General features: G+C 40.8%; 1 protein-coding gene across 3 annotated transcripts in view; it reads left to right on the top strand.

Moving 5' to 3' along the window:
* LOC308083727 (phospholipase A2 inhibitor gamma subunit B-like) overlaps positions 1-17,139 on the top strand; it is a 28,715-nt gene extending 11,576 nt beyond the window's left edge. Inside the window, exons 1-5 of one of the 3 annotated variants that reach the window (XM_080426055.1) lie at positions 3,152-3,256; positions 4,337-4,456; positions 4,586-4,720; positions 5,444-5,557; positions 6,244-7,516. In XM_080426055.1, the coding sequence (XP_080282181.1) occupies positions 3,211-3,256; positions 4,337-4,456; positions 4,586-4,720; positions 5,444-5,557; positions 6,244-6,455 (627 nt within the window). In that variant the 5' untranslated portion in view covers positions 3,152-3,210 and the 3' untranslated portion in view covers positions 6,456-7,516. Of the gene's footprint in view, positions 1-3,151; positions 3,257-4,336; positions 4,457-4,585; positions 4,721-5,443; positions 5,558-6,243; positions 7,517-15,688; positions 15,818-16,394; positions 16,506-16,660 lie in introns of those variants that run through there. The other 2 variants (XM_080426054.1, XM_080426053.1) reach the window with 2 other exon arrangements.
* The last annotated feature ends 1,356 nt before the right edge of the window (positions 17,140-18,495 follow it).

Below are 18,495 nucleotides of genomic sequence, written 5' to 3'. Positions count from 1 at the left end.
AACGCATCCTACAAGGGGTGCCCAAAAAGGTTTTAAACAGGAAGTGACCGCCTAAAGCAGTTGACAAAAAAGAAAACATAAAGGGACGTCATAAAAGTATATAATTTGGTACGTACATTGAGTGCTTCTTAATATATCCTAGAAGGGGTTATTTATTTGTTTGTTTGCTTGTTTATTAAACTTTTTAGAAAGGGACCATGTTGAAGAAATTCTAAATGGCTGTTTAAACAGTTGACCATGGCAGTCTGCATATTATGCAGACTCAATACGACAGGTTATGCAGTGCATAACCTGACGTATTTTGTAGTCTACCTTCTGTTTTCATTTCTACATCAATTATTTTTTTACTTTCTGCATATTTTTTTTATTGTACTCTTTGAATCTTCTTTATTTATCTAACTCTCTGCATATTCTTATTTATTTTACTCTGCATCTTATCTTACTCTGCATATTCTTATTTTACTCTCTGCACTCTACATCTTCTTGCTTGATTTACACTCTATCTTCTCATGTATTTTCTTCTTGATCATTACTGTTCTTTTGTGATTAGTGTTTAGTAACTACATGTATTCATGTGTGCCATTTCGCAATTACCAGCACATTGGCATAATGCTCTGCAAGGTAACCCAGCATCCCGGCATCTACACTTTCTCGAACAGAAGGGCTCAGCTCTGCAGCCACACTTGAGTTCTCTACAAACTTAAGCAGCTTCTGGCAAGAGTGTCCATAAAGGTGTCCACGAATCAGCGACTTTAATCCATCCATATTTGTCAGGAGATGGTAGAGATTGCATAGCTTTCAGGCTTCTGGACCAAATGCCAGATTGGCTGCTCGATTTGAATATTGTAGCAGTGCAGCCCGTGTGGGAGGAGTGTTTTCCATTGAGAGACTATTAAAACTTTTTTGGCACCCCTTAGGATGCATTCAGATCACCCAAGGGACATTTGTACCAAATTTCATGCTTTTATGAGATTGTTTTTTATGAGTGTCTTTTGCATCATCTGTCAACACTGTACACGGCCATTTTCAATTTAGTCAATAACTCACTTCCTGTTTCAGATAATTTCAGGCACCCCTTCTAGGATGTCTTAGGATGACCCAAGGGACATGTATGCCAAATTGTATGCTTTTATGAGATTCTTTAGTTGTCTTTTGAGTCAATCGACAACACTGTAGGCGGTCATTTTCAATTTTGTCAATGACTCACTTCCTGTTTAAGATTTTTTTGGACACCCCTTCTGGGATGTCTTGGGATGACCCAAGGGACATGTATGCCAAATTGTATGCTTTTATGAGATTCTTTAGTTGTCTTTTGAGTCAATAGATAACACTGTAGGCGGCCATTATCAATTTAGTCAATAACTCAGTTCCTGCTTAAGATTTTTTTGGGTACCCCTTCTAGGATGTCTTAGGATGACCAAAAGGACATGTGTGCCAAATTGTATGCTTTTATGAGATTCTTTAGTTGTCTTTTGAGTCAATCGACAACGCTAGGCGGCCATTTTCAATTTAGTCAATAACTCACTTCCTGTTTCAGATTCCTTTGGGCACCCCTTCTAGGATGTCTTAGGATGACCCAAGGGACATATGTGCCAGATTTTTTGCTTTTTGGAGATTCTTTTGGTGTCTTTTGAGTCAACGGTCAACAGTTTAGGTGGCCATTTTGAATTTTGTCCATAACTCACTTCCTGTTTAAGATTTTTTTGGGCACCCCTTCTAGGATGTTTTAGGATGACCCAAGGGACATCTGTATCAAATATCATGCTTTTATCCGCCACGTAACGATTTGGCCATTTTTGGTGGTTAGTACCCCCTACTAATGGCAAAAGTACATTCTAAAGGTCCTTACACACCGGGGCGAATTCTTCATGCGAATAAATATGTTTTTTTTAAAACCTTATAAAGTCAATGCAAGCGTCCACATCAGTTTCGCGAAGCGAAAAATCGTCTTTTAATTATTCGGAATGAGTCCGAATTTTGCGTATATTCGCATATTCGCCGGTGTGTAAGGACCTTTACACCTATGTTATCAATACACATGGTAAGCTTTTTTAATGCTTTTAACAAAAAAATAACAAAAACATGTTTGAAGTCCTTGTCTTAGATCCGTTTCACACTCGGGTCCCGGGTGCGCACTCCAGACCACATGGCAGATGTTGTGGTAGTGTGAACGTAGCGAACCGTTCCCCGTAACGCATCACCGTACCGTACTCGAAACCACCTGGGGAGGTAGTCTCGGGTCCGATTGCTGCGGAGTCGGGAACGGAACGCGGCAGTGTGAATCCATCCGTACCAAGAGAAGGAAGTGGACAGACTGGACTGCTAATCATATATCATTTTTATATTTGTTATAATGACGCATTATTTTAGCTGGGTTATACCTTCTCATTGTTCTACTTGAATGTTGACAAGAAATAATAATCCCGCTAGTGTTTGAGTAGCACGAGCCGTGAAAAATAATAAACAAAAAACACATGTGTGGCGAACGTATTTATAAGGATAAATACACCAAGGGTTAGTCCGTGATGTCATACCAAGGATGCGTCCGTGACGCCAATATCATATTAACAGACGACGTTACATTTCGAGGTTTCAAAGACCAGTGCACACACTGCTTTGGTTGTGTATTGTTGATCTGTTGTTATTATAACTCAAGACATCGTCAGGAACACAGTCAAACTTTATTATTCACTCTAGAGTGACTTTTCTTCTGAGAATGACATTCTCTCTTCCAAAGCCCCATAGTCAACAGCGCCCCCATGAGGCACATATTTACCATTACTGCTAAATTAAATGGTCGAGTACGAAAGGATTTTGGCCAGTGTGAATGCTGACCAGCTGGGAAAAGCCAAGCGTACTCGGGAACGCTTCGATTCAAACGGATCCAGTCTGAAACCGCCTTTAGACAAGGGTGTTTTCTGGCAGAGTGCAAGTTTAGATGTAAAAAAAAATAAGGAAACCAGACCAATTTATTTTATAAATCGTATGTAATTCATATATATAAATCCTTTAAGAATATATTTTCACTAAACTTTTTTCTAAATTATTGTTTTAATAAATAATAAATTTAAATGTTTTGGTAGGACATGATTTGTCCCAATTCTCAAGAAAGGGTGTTAGTCATTCATCCAGAGACCACGCCCCCTTCACAGTCTTATTAGAAGCTGTAACTGTGTTCAATGTTTCATTTGAACCTCTCTGTTCAACACAATGCATCTGATCACACTCATCCTTGGGCTCATGCTGTTACCAACAGGTATGTCTGTTTGATTCTGTCTTGGTTCAATGGGTTTTTATCTTTTATTTTCTGTATTTATTTGTTATGAATTTTATTCCACCGAAATTTTGTCTGCTATCTCCTCAAACGATAAACGGAGAAAGAATCATTTTTATGGCTAAATTCATTTCCCTAATCAAAATATCTCTCTTGCAGAACCCCAGTTGCTCTGCTTTCAGAAAGAAACAATCACTGCTGTTCAACTCAAAAGCCTTCAGTGTCCACCCAAAAGCAAAAGAGCAAATTAAGTCATTAGTAGTCATGAATAAGTATGTAACTTTTATCGCACATCGGCATAAGGAAATGCACACATTTCTGAGACATTTGTGGGTGTGAAGTCTGGTTTAGAATCTACAGTAGGACATCATGCCCAAAAGCATAAACTTGCTGCTGTTCAGTTGACAGGCTTTTTGACAACTCTGGACCAAGTACCATGAACATTTTCTTTAATATGTTGAAGAAACAAAAATCAAAAATAACTTCTTATTAATACAGCGTAGCAGCTCCTTAATGTACGTATTTATAGTGGTGTTTGATTCTATTGACATAATATCAGGTGTAGATTGCAGGTGGACACTCAGGCTGGTTGTTGTTGCTCTCTTGTAGTTGGAAGTATCAACAACTCCTTCTAGTATACTGTAGGCATTCTATGGATAAAAAGAGGTGAAATTATTACTGCATCAAAATCAGTTTAACCAGATCTAAGCTCACAACGCGTCACAATGTCAATGTGACACGTTGTGAGCTTGTAGATCTATTGATAATACAAATCTTGAAATTCAAATGTGAATCATTTAGAATATCTTTGAAACAATTTAACATTAAAAATCTTGTATGGGGAATTGGGGGTCCCTGGCACAACATATTTTCAGATGGGGGTCCGCGGCCAAATACATTTACACTTTTCAACACTATCCTCAGTGAGGATAAATCAAACAGTGGCAAAATGCAGAATAGTTTAACTAACACACTGCTCCTAATACACATGAATGATTAAATGTGTTTAATGTTTACATTAGTTTATATTGTAACCTGACTGTCTTCTATCTGTTGTCTCAGGATATGCTTTGAGATGTTACGTGTGTGACCCGGGAGCTCCAGGAGAATGTACTGAAGAAAGCCAGAACTGTTCTAATAGTTCTGATAAATGTGGTGCATCAACAACCAGAAACTATGTGGGTATGTAACAGAAGTATAACCTCTGCAATTAATTTGTGTGAGGTAAAACTCTGTCAATATATTACTGTATCTTTCTAGTATGATTAAGATATTATTTGGCAGAGATATAATATCTTGTTTGTTTTTTAGATCCAGTTAACTACGAGGATGTTACTGAGAAGAGTTGCAAGGCAGATGATGAGTGTGCTAATGGGTCAGTGCATTTTAAACAGGGAACTTTCATCACCCAGTGTTGTAGCACTGACCTCTGCAACACGATCATACGTAAGTAACTACATTATAACCATATGTTGTGTGTTTTAATCTATGTTTGATAAACTCAATAACCACTATACATATGTTTGATAAACTCAATAACCACTATACATATGATATGAATGATAAACTCAATAACCACTATACATATGAATGATAAACTCAATAACCACTATTATATGAATGATAAACTCAATAACCACTATACATATGAATGATAAACTCAATAACCACTATACATATGAATGATAAACTCAATAACCACTATACATATGAATGATAAACTCAATAACCACTGTACATATGAATGATAAACACTATAACTACTGTATGATAAACTCAATAACCACTATATGAATGATAAACTCAATAACTACTGTACATATGAACGATAAACACTATAACACGTTACATATGAACAATAAACTCAATAACCACTATACATATGAATGATAAGCACTATAATTACTGTACACATGAATGATAAACACTATAATCACTGTACATATGATATGAATGAGGGTGAGACATTTATGAAGACATGCTGTACCTCTAAGGTGTTTTTACATTCATTTAATAACTTTCAGCTGTGCCAGAGGACTACAATAAACTTGTGTTTTAACTAACTACACAGTTCCTACATGTAAATATGTGAATATTGTTTCTTTTGTACATGAGGTTAAAGGTTGAACACATCATCTATATGACATTTTATACATTTAACCCTTACAGCTCCTATCAACAATACTCCCAACGGTTTGAAGTGCTACACTTGTGAAGGTGACGACTGCTCCCACATTCTATCATGTACTGGAGATCGGGATCAGTGCATCAGTGCAGAAATAGGTAATAAGCGTATTAATTTATATGATGCTTCTCCTGACCGGTTACAGTGGTTTGAGACAGAAGGGGTTCTTGGTGAAATTGGAAAATATTTGAAGAAGATATGACCATTTGAAACGTGTTGAATCAGACGCCAAAGCAGAGAAAATGCCCTGCAAATATTCCAATGTTTTTAACACCGCCCAGAAATGGGTGTGTCAATGGGAGGGACAATAGGTACTTAACTCCATCCCTAATCACTCACCTCACTCCCCCACCCTTAACCACTCCCCCACTAGTGTTGGCTGTCAACACTAGAAACAAACTTGATAAGACAGACCTGCTTTTAATGAATGTACAGTAAAACCGTACAATTATGTATGTATACATGTGGTTATACTGTAACCGGTCATTGAACATCCTTCTGTAACTTACATTCCTCAGTTCAGAAGAATGTTCAATGATTTTTCTAGACATGGAGCATTACATTAAGTAGAGACAGTAATGTAATGACCCCGTACATCATATAAATATAAATATTTGTGTGTGTGTGTGTGTGTGTGTGTGTGTGTGTGTGTGTGTGTGTGTGTGTGTGTGTGTGTGTGTGTGTGTGTGTGTGTGTGTGTCAATCGGTTTTCTATGTCACTGGTTCTCAAACCTTTAATAGTGGAGTATTAATATGTAGATTATTTTGTTTTGTTTTGTCACAGACACAGACAAAGGAAATGTGACCATGGCGGGCTGTGCCTCAAAGAGCGTTTGTGATCTTCAAGAAGATCGAGAAAAGGTTGACTGCTGTGAAGGTGACTTGTGCAACAATGCTGATTTTAGGGCTAAAAGTTCTAAAAGCACTGCTGTTAATCCTACAAGTACTGTTGTCCTACAAGTACTGTTGTTAATCATATGCTGCAGCTACGTTTGATTAAAACCTAGACGATATGCCATCTAGTTTAAGGAGTCTCTAGGGCTCCGTTCTATCTCTGCACAGGTTGCAGTAAAATCATCAAAACAACCACACAAAGAATGAATTCATGAAGTTCAATCATAAAACCATTGTATATAGAGAAGAGGGATTTAACCTCTGCAATTAAAATGACCCAGCAGTGTAAAAATATAATAAAACCAATGTAGTTGTCTTGTCATCTTAAACCAGACATGACCAAAGTCTGCCCCGGGAGCCAATCATAGCAGAGGTCAGATTTGATATGGACCAGGGCTTCCTTCCTACAATGTATTTTTTTTATGACTCATGTGTTTTACACTTTTTGAAATATCTAACTGTAATTGTATTTACATATCAAGCAATTATTTCCACAAAACATATTCAAATAAGCAAATGATCTCATTAAATATGCACAATACCAACATTTCCTCTGCAGACATGGATTCTACTGATACAACCCTAGGGTCAACTGTTTATAAGACCATTGGTTTACAAAAAGTATTGTCTAGAAGTCATTTACATCATTCACACACATCACAGTTTTATATGGGGGTAGGTTTGTTTAGAGAGTGATAACTACTTCATTAAGCTACTAGATTGGCAGATGTATCATACCAAAATATAAACTAGAGACATATAGGAAGACAAAAATACGAAAATTGTACGGTCACCTTGGGTGGTACCAATTTGTGAAAATATCAATGTTGGTTGGCCCCTGGAGTAAAGGGCAGGACAGACAGAACTGGGGCAGATCGTGACATGGCTATTTTCACTATTTCTTAAATGTTTTTAAATGGAATTTCTTCGATTTTTTGTTTTGTGAAAAATGTTGAAAAATGCTTTTCCTTTAAACTTATATCATCACATGAAAACTGTCCATTTGCTCAGTAGTCGTTCCCTCTGATATAAGTTCTTGTTTAGAAGCATTAAAAGTTCGGATGTGTTGCTTTATTATTTGTTTAGTTTAATTGAGTCCTGTTTGTTTTTGAGGAAAAAACATAAACATTGTGTTTATGTTTTGTAAATGGTGTTTTGTATTTGGGGGAATAAATCATGTTTTGTTTAATAGAAAAATAAAAATGCTTACACTTTTTTTTACCAAACATAAAATGAAAGTTATTGACCTGAAATCTCAAGCAGCAACATGACACTGTAGTCTGTGGTTTCGTTGTTGCTGTTCAGACTAAACAAAGGCATCTGATTAGTGCTGACAGTGTGAACGTAGCCTAAAAGACAGAATGAGGGTCATGAAAAGTGTGGTTGTTTAATGCACTGGTTCTCAAAGTGGGGTCCAGGGGCCCCCAGGGGTCCTTGGAGGGGTTCCGGGGGGTCTCATTTGTTACCATGGCTATTTAAAAATGAGCAGATGTAAAAGCTCACAGCGAGTCGTTGGGGGGGTCGTAGTCTGGAGCTAGTCGGCCCTGAAACATGACAGTCATATGGAACCGATTGTTCCTGGTTTTCGATTTTTGGACATTTACAACTCTCACATGTACATAAACGTTCAGAAAGATTTCAAATATTAAGTGCTTACCCCCGAGCCACGGATGTTACAAGTTGAGCCGACCCGCGATAATACCCGTATCTCCCGTATTGTTCAATAAAAAGCATTTTAATCCGATCGGCGGCCGATCGGCGGCTTTAAAAATATATAGGCCTATATTCAAAGGTTTGCACAAATGTTCAGGATTGAAAAAAAAATAGCAGGTTCATAATGAGCTTGGAGGAGCAAGTTACGGCCGGGTCTTTTGTGGGGTCGCTACAATATTTTACTGCTATTAAAACCACAGCTTTTAAACCGCTACTAATGAAACAAATCAGTAGAATGAACTTGGGAACAGACGCCATGAGAGAAAGGACATGCAATTAATAATTGTTTTGTTATGTCGAATGAGAAATATAACTTGTGTCATCAACTAAATCTGAACAGCGATGGTGAAGAAAGAAAACGTTGAAAGACACTTTCCGACAAACCTCAAATTATTTCACAAGACTCATGAAGTGCTGTCAGCAATAATGTTAAATATGTCTCGTCAGCAACAACTGTGGTGGTGAAGGAAGGGAAGTAGGAAAAACGTTTTGTAACAAACCACAAACCATTTCACAACACCTCGTGGACACCAGGAAGAGTAGCTGCTGCTAAGGTAGTAGCTAATGGGGATCCAAATAAACAAACGAATAAATAAACGAACCTGTCTAGCTGACAGTCAACTGAACGTGCACCATGTGCGTGCGTCCTTGTGTTTGTGTGCGTGTGTGTGTGTGCGTCTGTCTGTCTGTCTGTCTGTCTGTCTGTCTGCCTGCCTGCCTGCCTGCCTGCCTGCCTGCCTGTAAGTATAGCCTGCCTGCATTACTTATTATTATTACTATACTTTTATTATGCATACAATACATTATAAAACCAATGTTATTTTAATTATCTTATAAATTATATCCTCTCTGGTGTACATACACAAAGCACCCTGTATTTATTATCTCGCTCGCTCGCTCGCTCGCTCACTCACTCACTCACTCACTCACTCACTCACTCACTCAGTCAAAGTACGAGTGTATGACACTGTTCACATCAAAAGCCAGGTGCAGAATAAACTAATACACTAAAGGCCACTGCATACTAGACCTTTTAGTCGGTTCAGCTCTGTCCAGACTACAATATTCATGACGTCATTCTGAGGTTCGGGGGTACTGTCCTAAAGTCGGCTGTACGATGCCACCGAGATGTTGTGAGTGACATCCCGAACTCATTTCGGCGTTCCGCTGTATTTCCTTATTCATCCAGCCCAGCTTCAAGTTATTTTTGTCGCCAGTGAAGCTAAGGAAACACCGGTACTTTGGAAGAGACACAAGCCAACTTCCAAATGCTTGTGGCAGAGAAAAGAGCGGATAGAGTGTCAGCTGTCTCTCACTGGCCGTGCGCTATGGCTGGGGAGTGGTGACAGACCCAGCGAGAAACAGAAATGGTGTGTGTACCATAGATATAGAAACCTAGATACCTCGTTGGCCTCTGCAGTTCGTTGGAGCGACCTGTATCGCGGCCGCCATTTTAGAGGAGGCACGATGCAATTCAAAGTGACTACTGGCCAATCACACCGCGTTGACCACTGGCCAATCACAGCGTGTTGACCACTGGCCAATCACATCACACAAAATACATCGGGGCATATCGGTCCGTACTACTGAATTCTCTCTCTCTCCTCCTCTCTCTCTCTCTGTCAAAAACATTGCTTGATCTGCAGCATTTTAAACTGGAATACAGGCTAGAAATCAAACCTACAACTGGTTATGTACAGCGTTTCACTTGATGTTGTCCAGAAAGTATTTAGAATCTCAACCAGACAACTGGTGTCTACCGTATTGACAGGAAGATATAGCGCAGAGGGGAAACGGTGAAATCAGCGTGGGCAGTGCAGTCGGGGGGCACCTCGGCCACTGTGGCCTTTAGGGCATGTATATTTCGATGGTCAAAGAGAGGGGCAACGAGGGTCATGGCCTCCGTGGCCGCCGTGTAATTCCTGCCCTGGGTTAGTGTAAGGATCATATAGTTATACTGTAGGCATGGGTTTGGTTCAGGTTAGTGTAAGGATCATATAGCTATAGTTATACTGTATGCATGATGGTGTAGTTCAGTGTAAGGATCATTTGGGTTTCTACCAGGCACACGTTCCAAGTAGAAATGAGTAAGACATGTTTTGTCAGGTTTCACAACAATGATCCTGGACACAAGAAGAGGAAATGAAAGAGGGCTTTTTTATTATGAGTATCAAAATGAAACTAATTATGGGAAGTATAAATATATTTTCAGCTGACCACGCATGCTACAAACCCACACAGAAAACCACATCTTTGGACAAGTGAAACTGTTAAAAACACAGCTGGTCAGAATGGAAATTTCCTAATGAACATCAAGACCAACTTGCAGCCATAGCCTACTGTCAAAATAATAATGTAAGGGCACTAATGATCAGCATTCCCACCAGCTCGAATCATCTGAACATTTCTACTCACTTGACTTGGGCCTACATTTGGGTGAAAGCTGCAAATAGTAATAGCACATATGTGTCACGATCACAGCCTCTGCCCTGTTTGTGCTCTCACTGGCCCTCATTTATCAACGTGGCGCAGACCAAATAATGGGCGTACGGCGAGATCACCGCAACTTTCGGCATTTATCAATATATCCTGACGTTGGCTTCATCCTACCGTACGCTGAGATCTCACGTCTGGTCGAGAGCAGTTGTTGACTTTGGCTGCGCCCGTTTATTCCATTCTAGACCTGCGGAGCAGCATTGTCTGACTGTCTGACAGGCATCTGGACACATAATCCACTCCAAAATGTATATCTAATAAATAATCCCTGTGAAAATATAAAATGTTATAAAGTAATTTAAACAAACTGCTTTAACAGTCATTCAGATAAGATTGCAGTGAAAATAGCAGAAAAATAGCAGATCTACAAGCTCACAAGCGTCGCATCGCGACGCATTGTGAGCTTGTAGATCTGCTATTTTCAAAATATACGAGCGCTTCTGCGAGCGCATTTTTGGGAGTTTAGTCCAGTGCAACGGCGCTGCTGTTATATTTTCATGGCCACCGGGAGATAAGACATTTAACCCACAGTCAAACACACACCAGCCTTCATCCATTAATGTTCTCTCCAGGCTATCTCTCATTAATGCGGCGCGGGACGGGACTCGCCCGTCCGACGGTCCGAGTCTCACTGGGAAATGGGAATAGCCTTTATTTTAGGGTAACTCGAACGCGCACTGCTCGGTATGGGTTAAATAAATGAATATACAAACGCATTCATGGCGATGTGATTGGTATCATAATATGTCATTCATGTAGGCTACAAGCCTGCCTACGTGACAAAGATTGTACCGCTACGCTACGGAGTTGGGCGGGCGTGTGTGCGTGTGTTTTGTGTGTGTTTTGTGTGTGTGTGTGTGTGTGTGTGTGTGTGAGAGAGAGAGAGAGAGAAGCGTGTGCGTGTGTGGCGAGGCGAGCGGGGGAAACTCTTTCTTATTGGCTTTTCATGATGTGTTTGGTCGTAATCTGGTTCTTCATGTCGTAAAATCGGGCCGCTTTGAGAATATTTAAGGGCGTGTTATTTAAATGACGCTCGTTTTCAGCCGTGACATTTATCAAGGCTGCGACCCAATGTACGCTAGGATTGCCTGTATAGGATTCGTTGATAAATGTGACTTCGACGTTGGTGTACGGCCGAATATATGGAAAAATATAAGCCGGTTTATACGCTCCGTTGATAAATGAGGGCCACTGTGTCTTGTGAGACCTGTCCTGTAGAGTTTGCCCCTGTTTTGCCCTACAAGCCAATTATTTGTTATCAGCTTGGCAAGCGAGCCCTGGCTCTGGTGCCTATAATGACAGCGACTGGCTTACACACACAACAGAAACCAATGAGTATACATTTCAAGAGGGAGGGATCACAGTACACACTGATGCCTTCTTCCTCCACACTGGGAGGAGAATCGATGGCCGGCCGTATAGTCGGGATCCAAAGGCCCAAAAGCTTAAGAAACATGACATGGCATGCTATACTTTTGTTTTCTTTTAATTTGGTCATTAAGGTTCACTGAATGAGAGGTCTGCTCTGCCGGAAACATCGCAAAACAATATTTGTGGCCATTTTTGTACATGATTCTTTCTCTTAAGAGTCCTCAGTGGGTTGTGTAGACTGTCAATAAATGCTTCCCAGATACACAAGTAACATGTAATGTTCGGACAACACCAAGTTAACAAAACCTTTCCAAATGTTTTATTTTTAAAAATACACCCGTTCTTTGTATTTTTTCCATCAATAGTAATGAGCTTTGCCCAGAGTTATATTCAGCAAACATTTTTGTCATTCAACAGTTAGTGTCCGGGAAATCTGGATGGGGACTCAGTCAAATAAGATAGACACAATAAGTCAAAGACAACAGTTCAAAGTTTAAAGGAATGAGTGATTATATTTTAGAAACACAAGCGGCAGTATCAGCCCACTATTCAATAGTGCTTAAGATCAATGAGACAGAACAGAGACAGACAGATTTAAACCTACCGCGCATTCAAGGACAAAACGCACAGTTAGTGCACGCGGACACACTTTGTGTGGTCCAGTTACACCCACAGCCAGGGGTAGACAACCCGAGGGGGAAGTGCTATCATGGAGAGACACAGTTGCACACAGGGACTGTGTATATGCATAGTGAGCAAACAAACTGAAGCCCAACGGGCCAGCTTTGTCCGAGGCAACACAGTGAGGACACACACACGCCGTGGACAAGCGTGGCAACTGAAGCCCGACGGGCCAGCAGAGGAAACCGGTCTGAGGACCCGCACACAACAAAAATAGACACTGATGAGGGCAGAGAGTGTGCTGCTTAAATACTGCTGGTAATCAGCCCACTGATTAGTGGGAGGAGGATGGGCCGTGGGTAGAGTGGGAGACAACGCCCATCCTGCTACACATGCGTAGGGGAAGAAGGCTGACTACCTGGCTGCAATCAAGACATCCATTGGCAGCTCATGGAGGGAAGTGGAGAGACTGACACCAATCAACAAGCCTGTTGTAATGGTAATAGTTGCCATGGCATTCATCCAGCATCACCAATATCTTGGTAGCATCACCGTCCATGAACTGCAAGTACCTGAAGCAGCTCCTTAGTAGCATCCCAGATAACTGTGACTGTATCCACTTTGTTGGTGATGGATGGATATGATGTCTCTCCAGCTGAGAGTCTGAAAGGTGAGGAACCAGAGAAGAGAATGAAGACTTACTTGCACCAGCAATCCACACGACAGGCTTGTGGAATGGTGGCAGTCTGTCCACCTCCCTCCATGAATCAAGGAATTTATTTTATAAGGAAGGGACATCGACGTCATTATCTCTATCCTGCAATTCCAGCCGGCAGATTTGTCACACAGACACACTGGAAGTTCGGTGAAATAACATTGGAGTCTATATGAGCCGGCTGGACAGCTTATGAACAAACGCTATTTCTGAACGATTAAGACTTTTATAAAATACTCGGCTCAGGAAAATAAAAGAAGACATATCACACGTTGTTTTCTGCTGTGTTGCTTTTCGATGTGCGCACTGTATAACTTTATAGAGGTATCTAAAGAGCACAAAGTACCAAAGTATCGCAAGACTGTCCACCATTTCCTGTCTGGCAACCAAATCTCGCGATACCTCCGAGACAGAAACGATACCTGCCGCTGTTTAGATGCCTCAATAAAATGATGTATGTGCACAAACGTCGCAATCGTTCAGAAATAGTGTTTGTTCCCAAGTTGGTCCAGCCGGCTTCATTCACTGCAATGTATTTATTGAACTTCCGGTGCGAGGTTTGCCACCCATGAGTGTCGTGGCGTGTCACGGGCGTCCAGCGCGTCCCTTCCTTTCAATAGATTCCTTGCCATGAATCACATGGTTCAGGAGAAGTGTCATGTTCAGTCTTTCATCCAGAGACCAGGCCCCTCCACAGTCTTTATAGCTGTAACTGTGTTCAGTGTTTCATTTGAACCTCTCTGTTCAACACAATGCATCTGATCACACTCATCCTTGGGCTTATGCTGTTACCAACAGGTACGTCTGTTTTATTAAGGTTTCTATCTTTTGGGTGTTGTTATGTTTAGTTTTTCTTTACCTTTTTTATTAATGAATGAATTAAAATATTTATCTATATATAAATCAGCTGTACCCGGTATTTACATTCAGTTTCGAAATCATTTTTATTAAAGGAAAAATCAACAAAATGTAAATCATTACTGTCCATTAAACTATTTTCTCCCCTTCAGTGAAAGGTCTTTGACTCCTTGCTAGATTCTGTAGTTCAAGTGCAAGTACTGTAGTTTTCATTATGCTAGACCAACGGTCCTCATTATGCTAGACCAGGATTATATATATATATTGAAATTCTTTATTATTGAGATGTAGCATTGAGATGTATCTCGTTTTAGAGGGGACCCTAGATACTAGGTACATGATACACTGTATAGACATTTTCCAAAAAAACTAAACAAAACAAAAACAAAACAGAGGGGGAAACAAAACATTAAACAACAAAAAGCAATTACAACAACCAATTCAACAAACAATATCAGATATGACAAAACAAGTAAACAACAAGACAGATGACAGGATATACATCAGAACAAACAGACAGACAGACAGACAGACAGACAGACAGACAGACAGACAGACAGACAGACAGACAGACAGACAGACAGACAGACAGACAGACAGACAGACAGACAGACAGACAGACAGACAGACAGACACATAAAACAACAGAACATGTAAAGCATATCAGCATGTCAGTATATTTAGAGTGATTAATAAAGGTTATATGACAATGTTATTATAGGAGTCTTCATTATGCTAGACCAACGGTCTTCATTAAGCTAGACCAACGGTCTTCATTATGCTAGACCAGGGGTCTTCATCATGCTAGACCAGGGGTCTTCATTATGCTAGACCAGGGGTCTTCAACATTTTCCAACTTTCCATTTTCCAAATTTTCCAAGCTGACAGACAGATGAAGCAGGGACCCCCTACCATTGTATAAAATGTGCATATTAAACTAGGCCTCGGTCCCTACAGCTTGTTATTTATTTATTTGAGAAAGCCTTCCATTCTGTCACACAGGTGAATAACTGGTTTAGAATCTAGGACTTTGTGCCTGTCACGCCCCCAAAAGTGTGACCTTGCTACTGTTCAGTTGACAGGTTTTGTAGTGTAGCTTGGAGGTGGATATTCAAGCTATAGCCTTTGTTGCCCTCAACAACTCCTATCACTACAGTGTGGAAATGACTTTCACTTTCAAACTTCAAGCCTGCCAACTGCAAGCTGAATGTATGAAAGGCAGCTTACCTGGACCACCACACAATGTAACCTGTGTTCATTATTGAATGCATGTTGGAATGTATAATATGTTTACCTTGTAATCTGATTGTCTTCTGCTTGTCGTTTTAGGCTATGGGTTGAGATGTTATGAGTGCATCCCTGGACCTACCGGAACCTGCACTGAGAGACAGACACAATGTCCTGGATCTGATAAATGTGGAGCAGTAACAATCAGGTCATACTTGGGAATGTGATACAGTTATAACCTCTGTGTTTTATTTTTGTCTCTCATAGAATACAACCAGCTTCTAGTATGATTAAGACATTATTTAACAAAGACTAATATCTTGTTTGTTTTCAGGTGACGTGAAAATGGACGTTAAAACGAAGCACTGCACTGACCTGTGTGTTACTGGCTCAGTGAACGTTGGATTCACCATGTTAAGCGAGTGCTGCACCACTGACCTCTGCAACGTCCAACATCCCACACGTAAGTATCTACTATACATGACCTCCGTAATGTTCAATATCTCACACATACTGTAAGTATTTATAAGTAAGTAAGCCTTGCCGAGCCATGTTGTGGCCCATGGGGCAGGTGCCTATCTCCTGTTTCTGTAGTGTGAGGCAGCTTGATGTACAAGTACACCCCCTGGATAGGACGCTAGTACTGTATGTTGTCACAGGGACTTAGCCTCCAATCCAACCCTTAATGCTGAGTGCCAAGCAGGGAGGCATTGGGACCCATTGTTATAGTCTTTGGTATGACCCGGATGGGGATTGATTGGACACTCTAACAACAAGACCACTGGGAGTGGGCAAGCAAAGTTTCACACTGATTGGTCCAGTGGTTTCGGAGATTAGCTGTTGACAGACGGACAGAGGGATGGGCAGACAGGGGCGGAAACATAATCTCCGCTTTTCGGCCTTTCGGCCTGGTGGAGATAACTACAATAAGGTTGTGGTTGAACTAACTACACAGTTCTCACATGAATGAATGAATGTTGTGTTGTTGTACATGAGGTTCAGGGTTGAAGACATTTTCTAAAATAATGCAACCCTTACAGCTCCTGTCATCCTTTCTCCCAACGGTAAGAAGTGCTACACTTGCAAAGGTGACGACTGCTCCCACATTCTACCATATACTGGTGATGAGGATCACTGCATCTCAGCAAAAGGTGATAAGCTTTTGAATTTATACAACTGCTTTTACTTTTTACCCAAATATTCTACTTGAAATCTCAGAAGAATGTTTTTTCAGAAGAAAGCATTTTTTGCTAGACTTGGAGAATTAAATTGAGAGAGATATGTTTTTTTTTGTGTGTGTTCACAGTGGTAATGGGAGGCAAAGAGATGAACGTAGCGGGCTGTGCCTCAAAGGGCATGTGCGTGTCAAGTGCCATCATACCCGGAGTCATGGACACCAAAGCAAACTGCTGTTGGGACGACTTGTGCAACGGTGACTCAAGCAGCGCTCCAAACACTGCTGTTAGTGCTACACGTGCTACCGTTAGCCTCTTGTTCCTGGTAGCACCAGTGGTCTCTGTTGTTGTGTTCAACTGAAAGGAGTCTCACTGCTTCAGTTTGCTCCTCATCTCTGTATGATCTCTGAAACTCACTCTACTGTCATTACAATCAACTCCAATTTGACGAGCGTCAGTTAAATTTCATCACCATCTAATTATGAAGACTGTCCACTTGCTCAGTAGCTGCTCCTTCTGTTATACTGCACATGTATGTGACTTGTCATGTCCGTCTAAATCAATACTTTGTTGCTTAAAAGCATTAAAAAGTTCTGAGATGTTGATTTTATTTGCTTAGTTTGATTGATCCCTGATGGCCTGTTTGGTTTCTTTTTGTATATCGTTGCTGTCGGGTGAAAAACTCACATTTCCAAAACGGTTACTTTTCAGGATTCTAATTACATTGCAGATCTACAAAACGGATTGTGATGGGACACATTTTAAGCTTGTAAATCTGCTACTTTAGCTACTTTTGTGTGACACTAGTAAGATCAATAGGGCATTCATTCACGAGAAAACTCATTTCTGCCCGACAGCGACGGTTGTTTTGTATTTATATTTATACCTCTTAATAGTTCATAAACATACTAATGTAAATGGCATAACATCTAGTCAGAAATAGGTGCCGCCTATAAGGGGGGTTTCATCATGAACCATAGTACCAGGGTCTATAAGGGGGGTTCATCATGAACCATGGCACCAGGGTCTATAAGGGGGTTCATCATGAACCATGGTACCAGGGTCTATAAGGGGGTTCATCATGAACCATGGCACCAGGGTCTACAAGGGGAGTTATCATGAACCATGGCACCAGGGGAAACAGCATTTTGAGACTACAAGTGAATTCCAACCTTTTCTGGATCAGGGCCGGCCCACTTGAAAATCTTGATAGCATTATACCCATAGATATAGAAACCTAGATACCTCATTGGCCTCTGCAGTTCGTTGGAGCAACTTGTATCGCGGCCGCCATTTTCACGTAGGCAAACGGACACTCAAAGTGACTACTGGCCAATCACAGCGCTCACAGCGCGTTGACTACAGGCCAATCACAGTGCGTCTTTTCTAAGACCTGTCAGAATCTAGTTGTCCCGCCCCCACCTGCCTCTGATTGGCCTACCGAACGCCCCCTTCTGTGACACACGCGGAAGCTTCAGGGAAGCTCTCCTACGCTAAAATGGCGCCCAAGATACACATGCCTCAGAGCCGAAGGAGGCGTCTACCTATATATGTCTATGATTATACCACCCACCTCTTATTCGGCTGCCGTGTTAAGTGATCAGATGGCTGGGCCTCGTGCATTTCCAGAGCATGTTTATTTTCATTGTGTGCTCGCCTTAGCTTCTTAGCCACAATGATCAATCACCTGATCCTGTTCCGGCTCGGATCAATGGAACCAATTTGGTTGAATATGTAGCTGATCAAATGTATTTTCGATCACTACTTACCGGTATTATTTTATTCTGTGACTCAATAGCTTTGCTCTAGCTGTTCCTTATATCTGACCGCAGTTTGCATTGAGGAAAGACCTGTAAAGTTCCCAACCAAATATATTGATTTAATCCATTATCCAAGACTGGGAACGCATCTCCGTCATTTTAGATTTCTTTGGCTATTTAAAAATAGCAGATCTACAAGCTCATAG

The sequence above is a fragment of the Gymnoscopelus braueri genome, assembly GCF_963280865.1.
Source record: "Gymnoscopelus braueri genome assembly, chromosome: 4".
Lineage (NCBI taxonomy): Eukaryota > Metazoa > Chordata > Actinopteri > Myctophiformes > Myctophidae > Gymnoscopelus > Gymnoscopelus braueri.
Note: the sequence above shows the minus strand (reverse complement) of the source record. Positions and strands in the feature narration are given on the sequence as shown.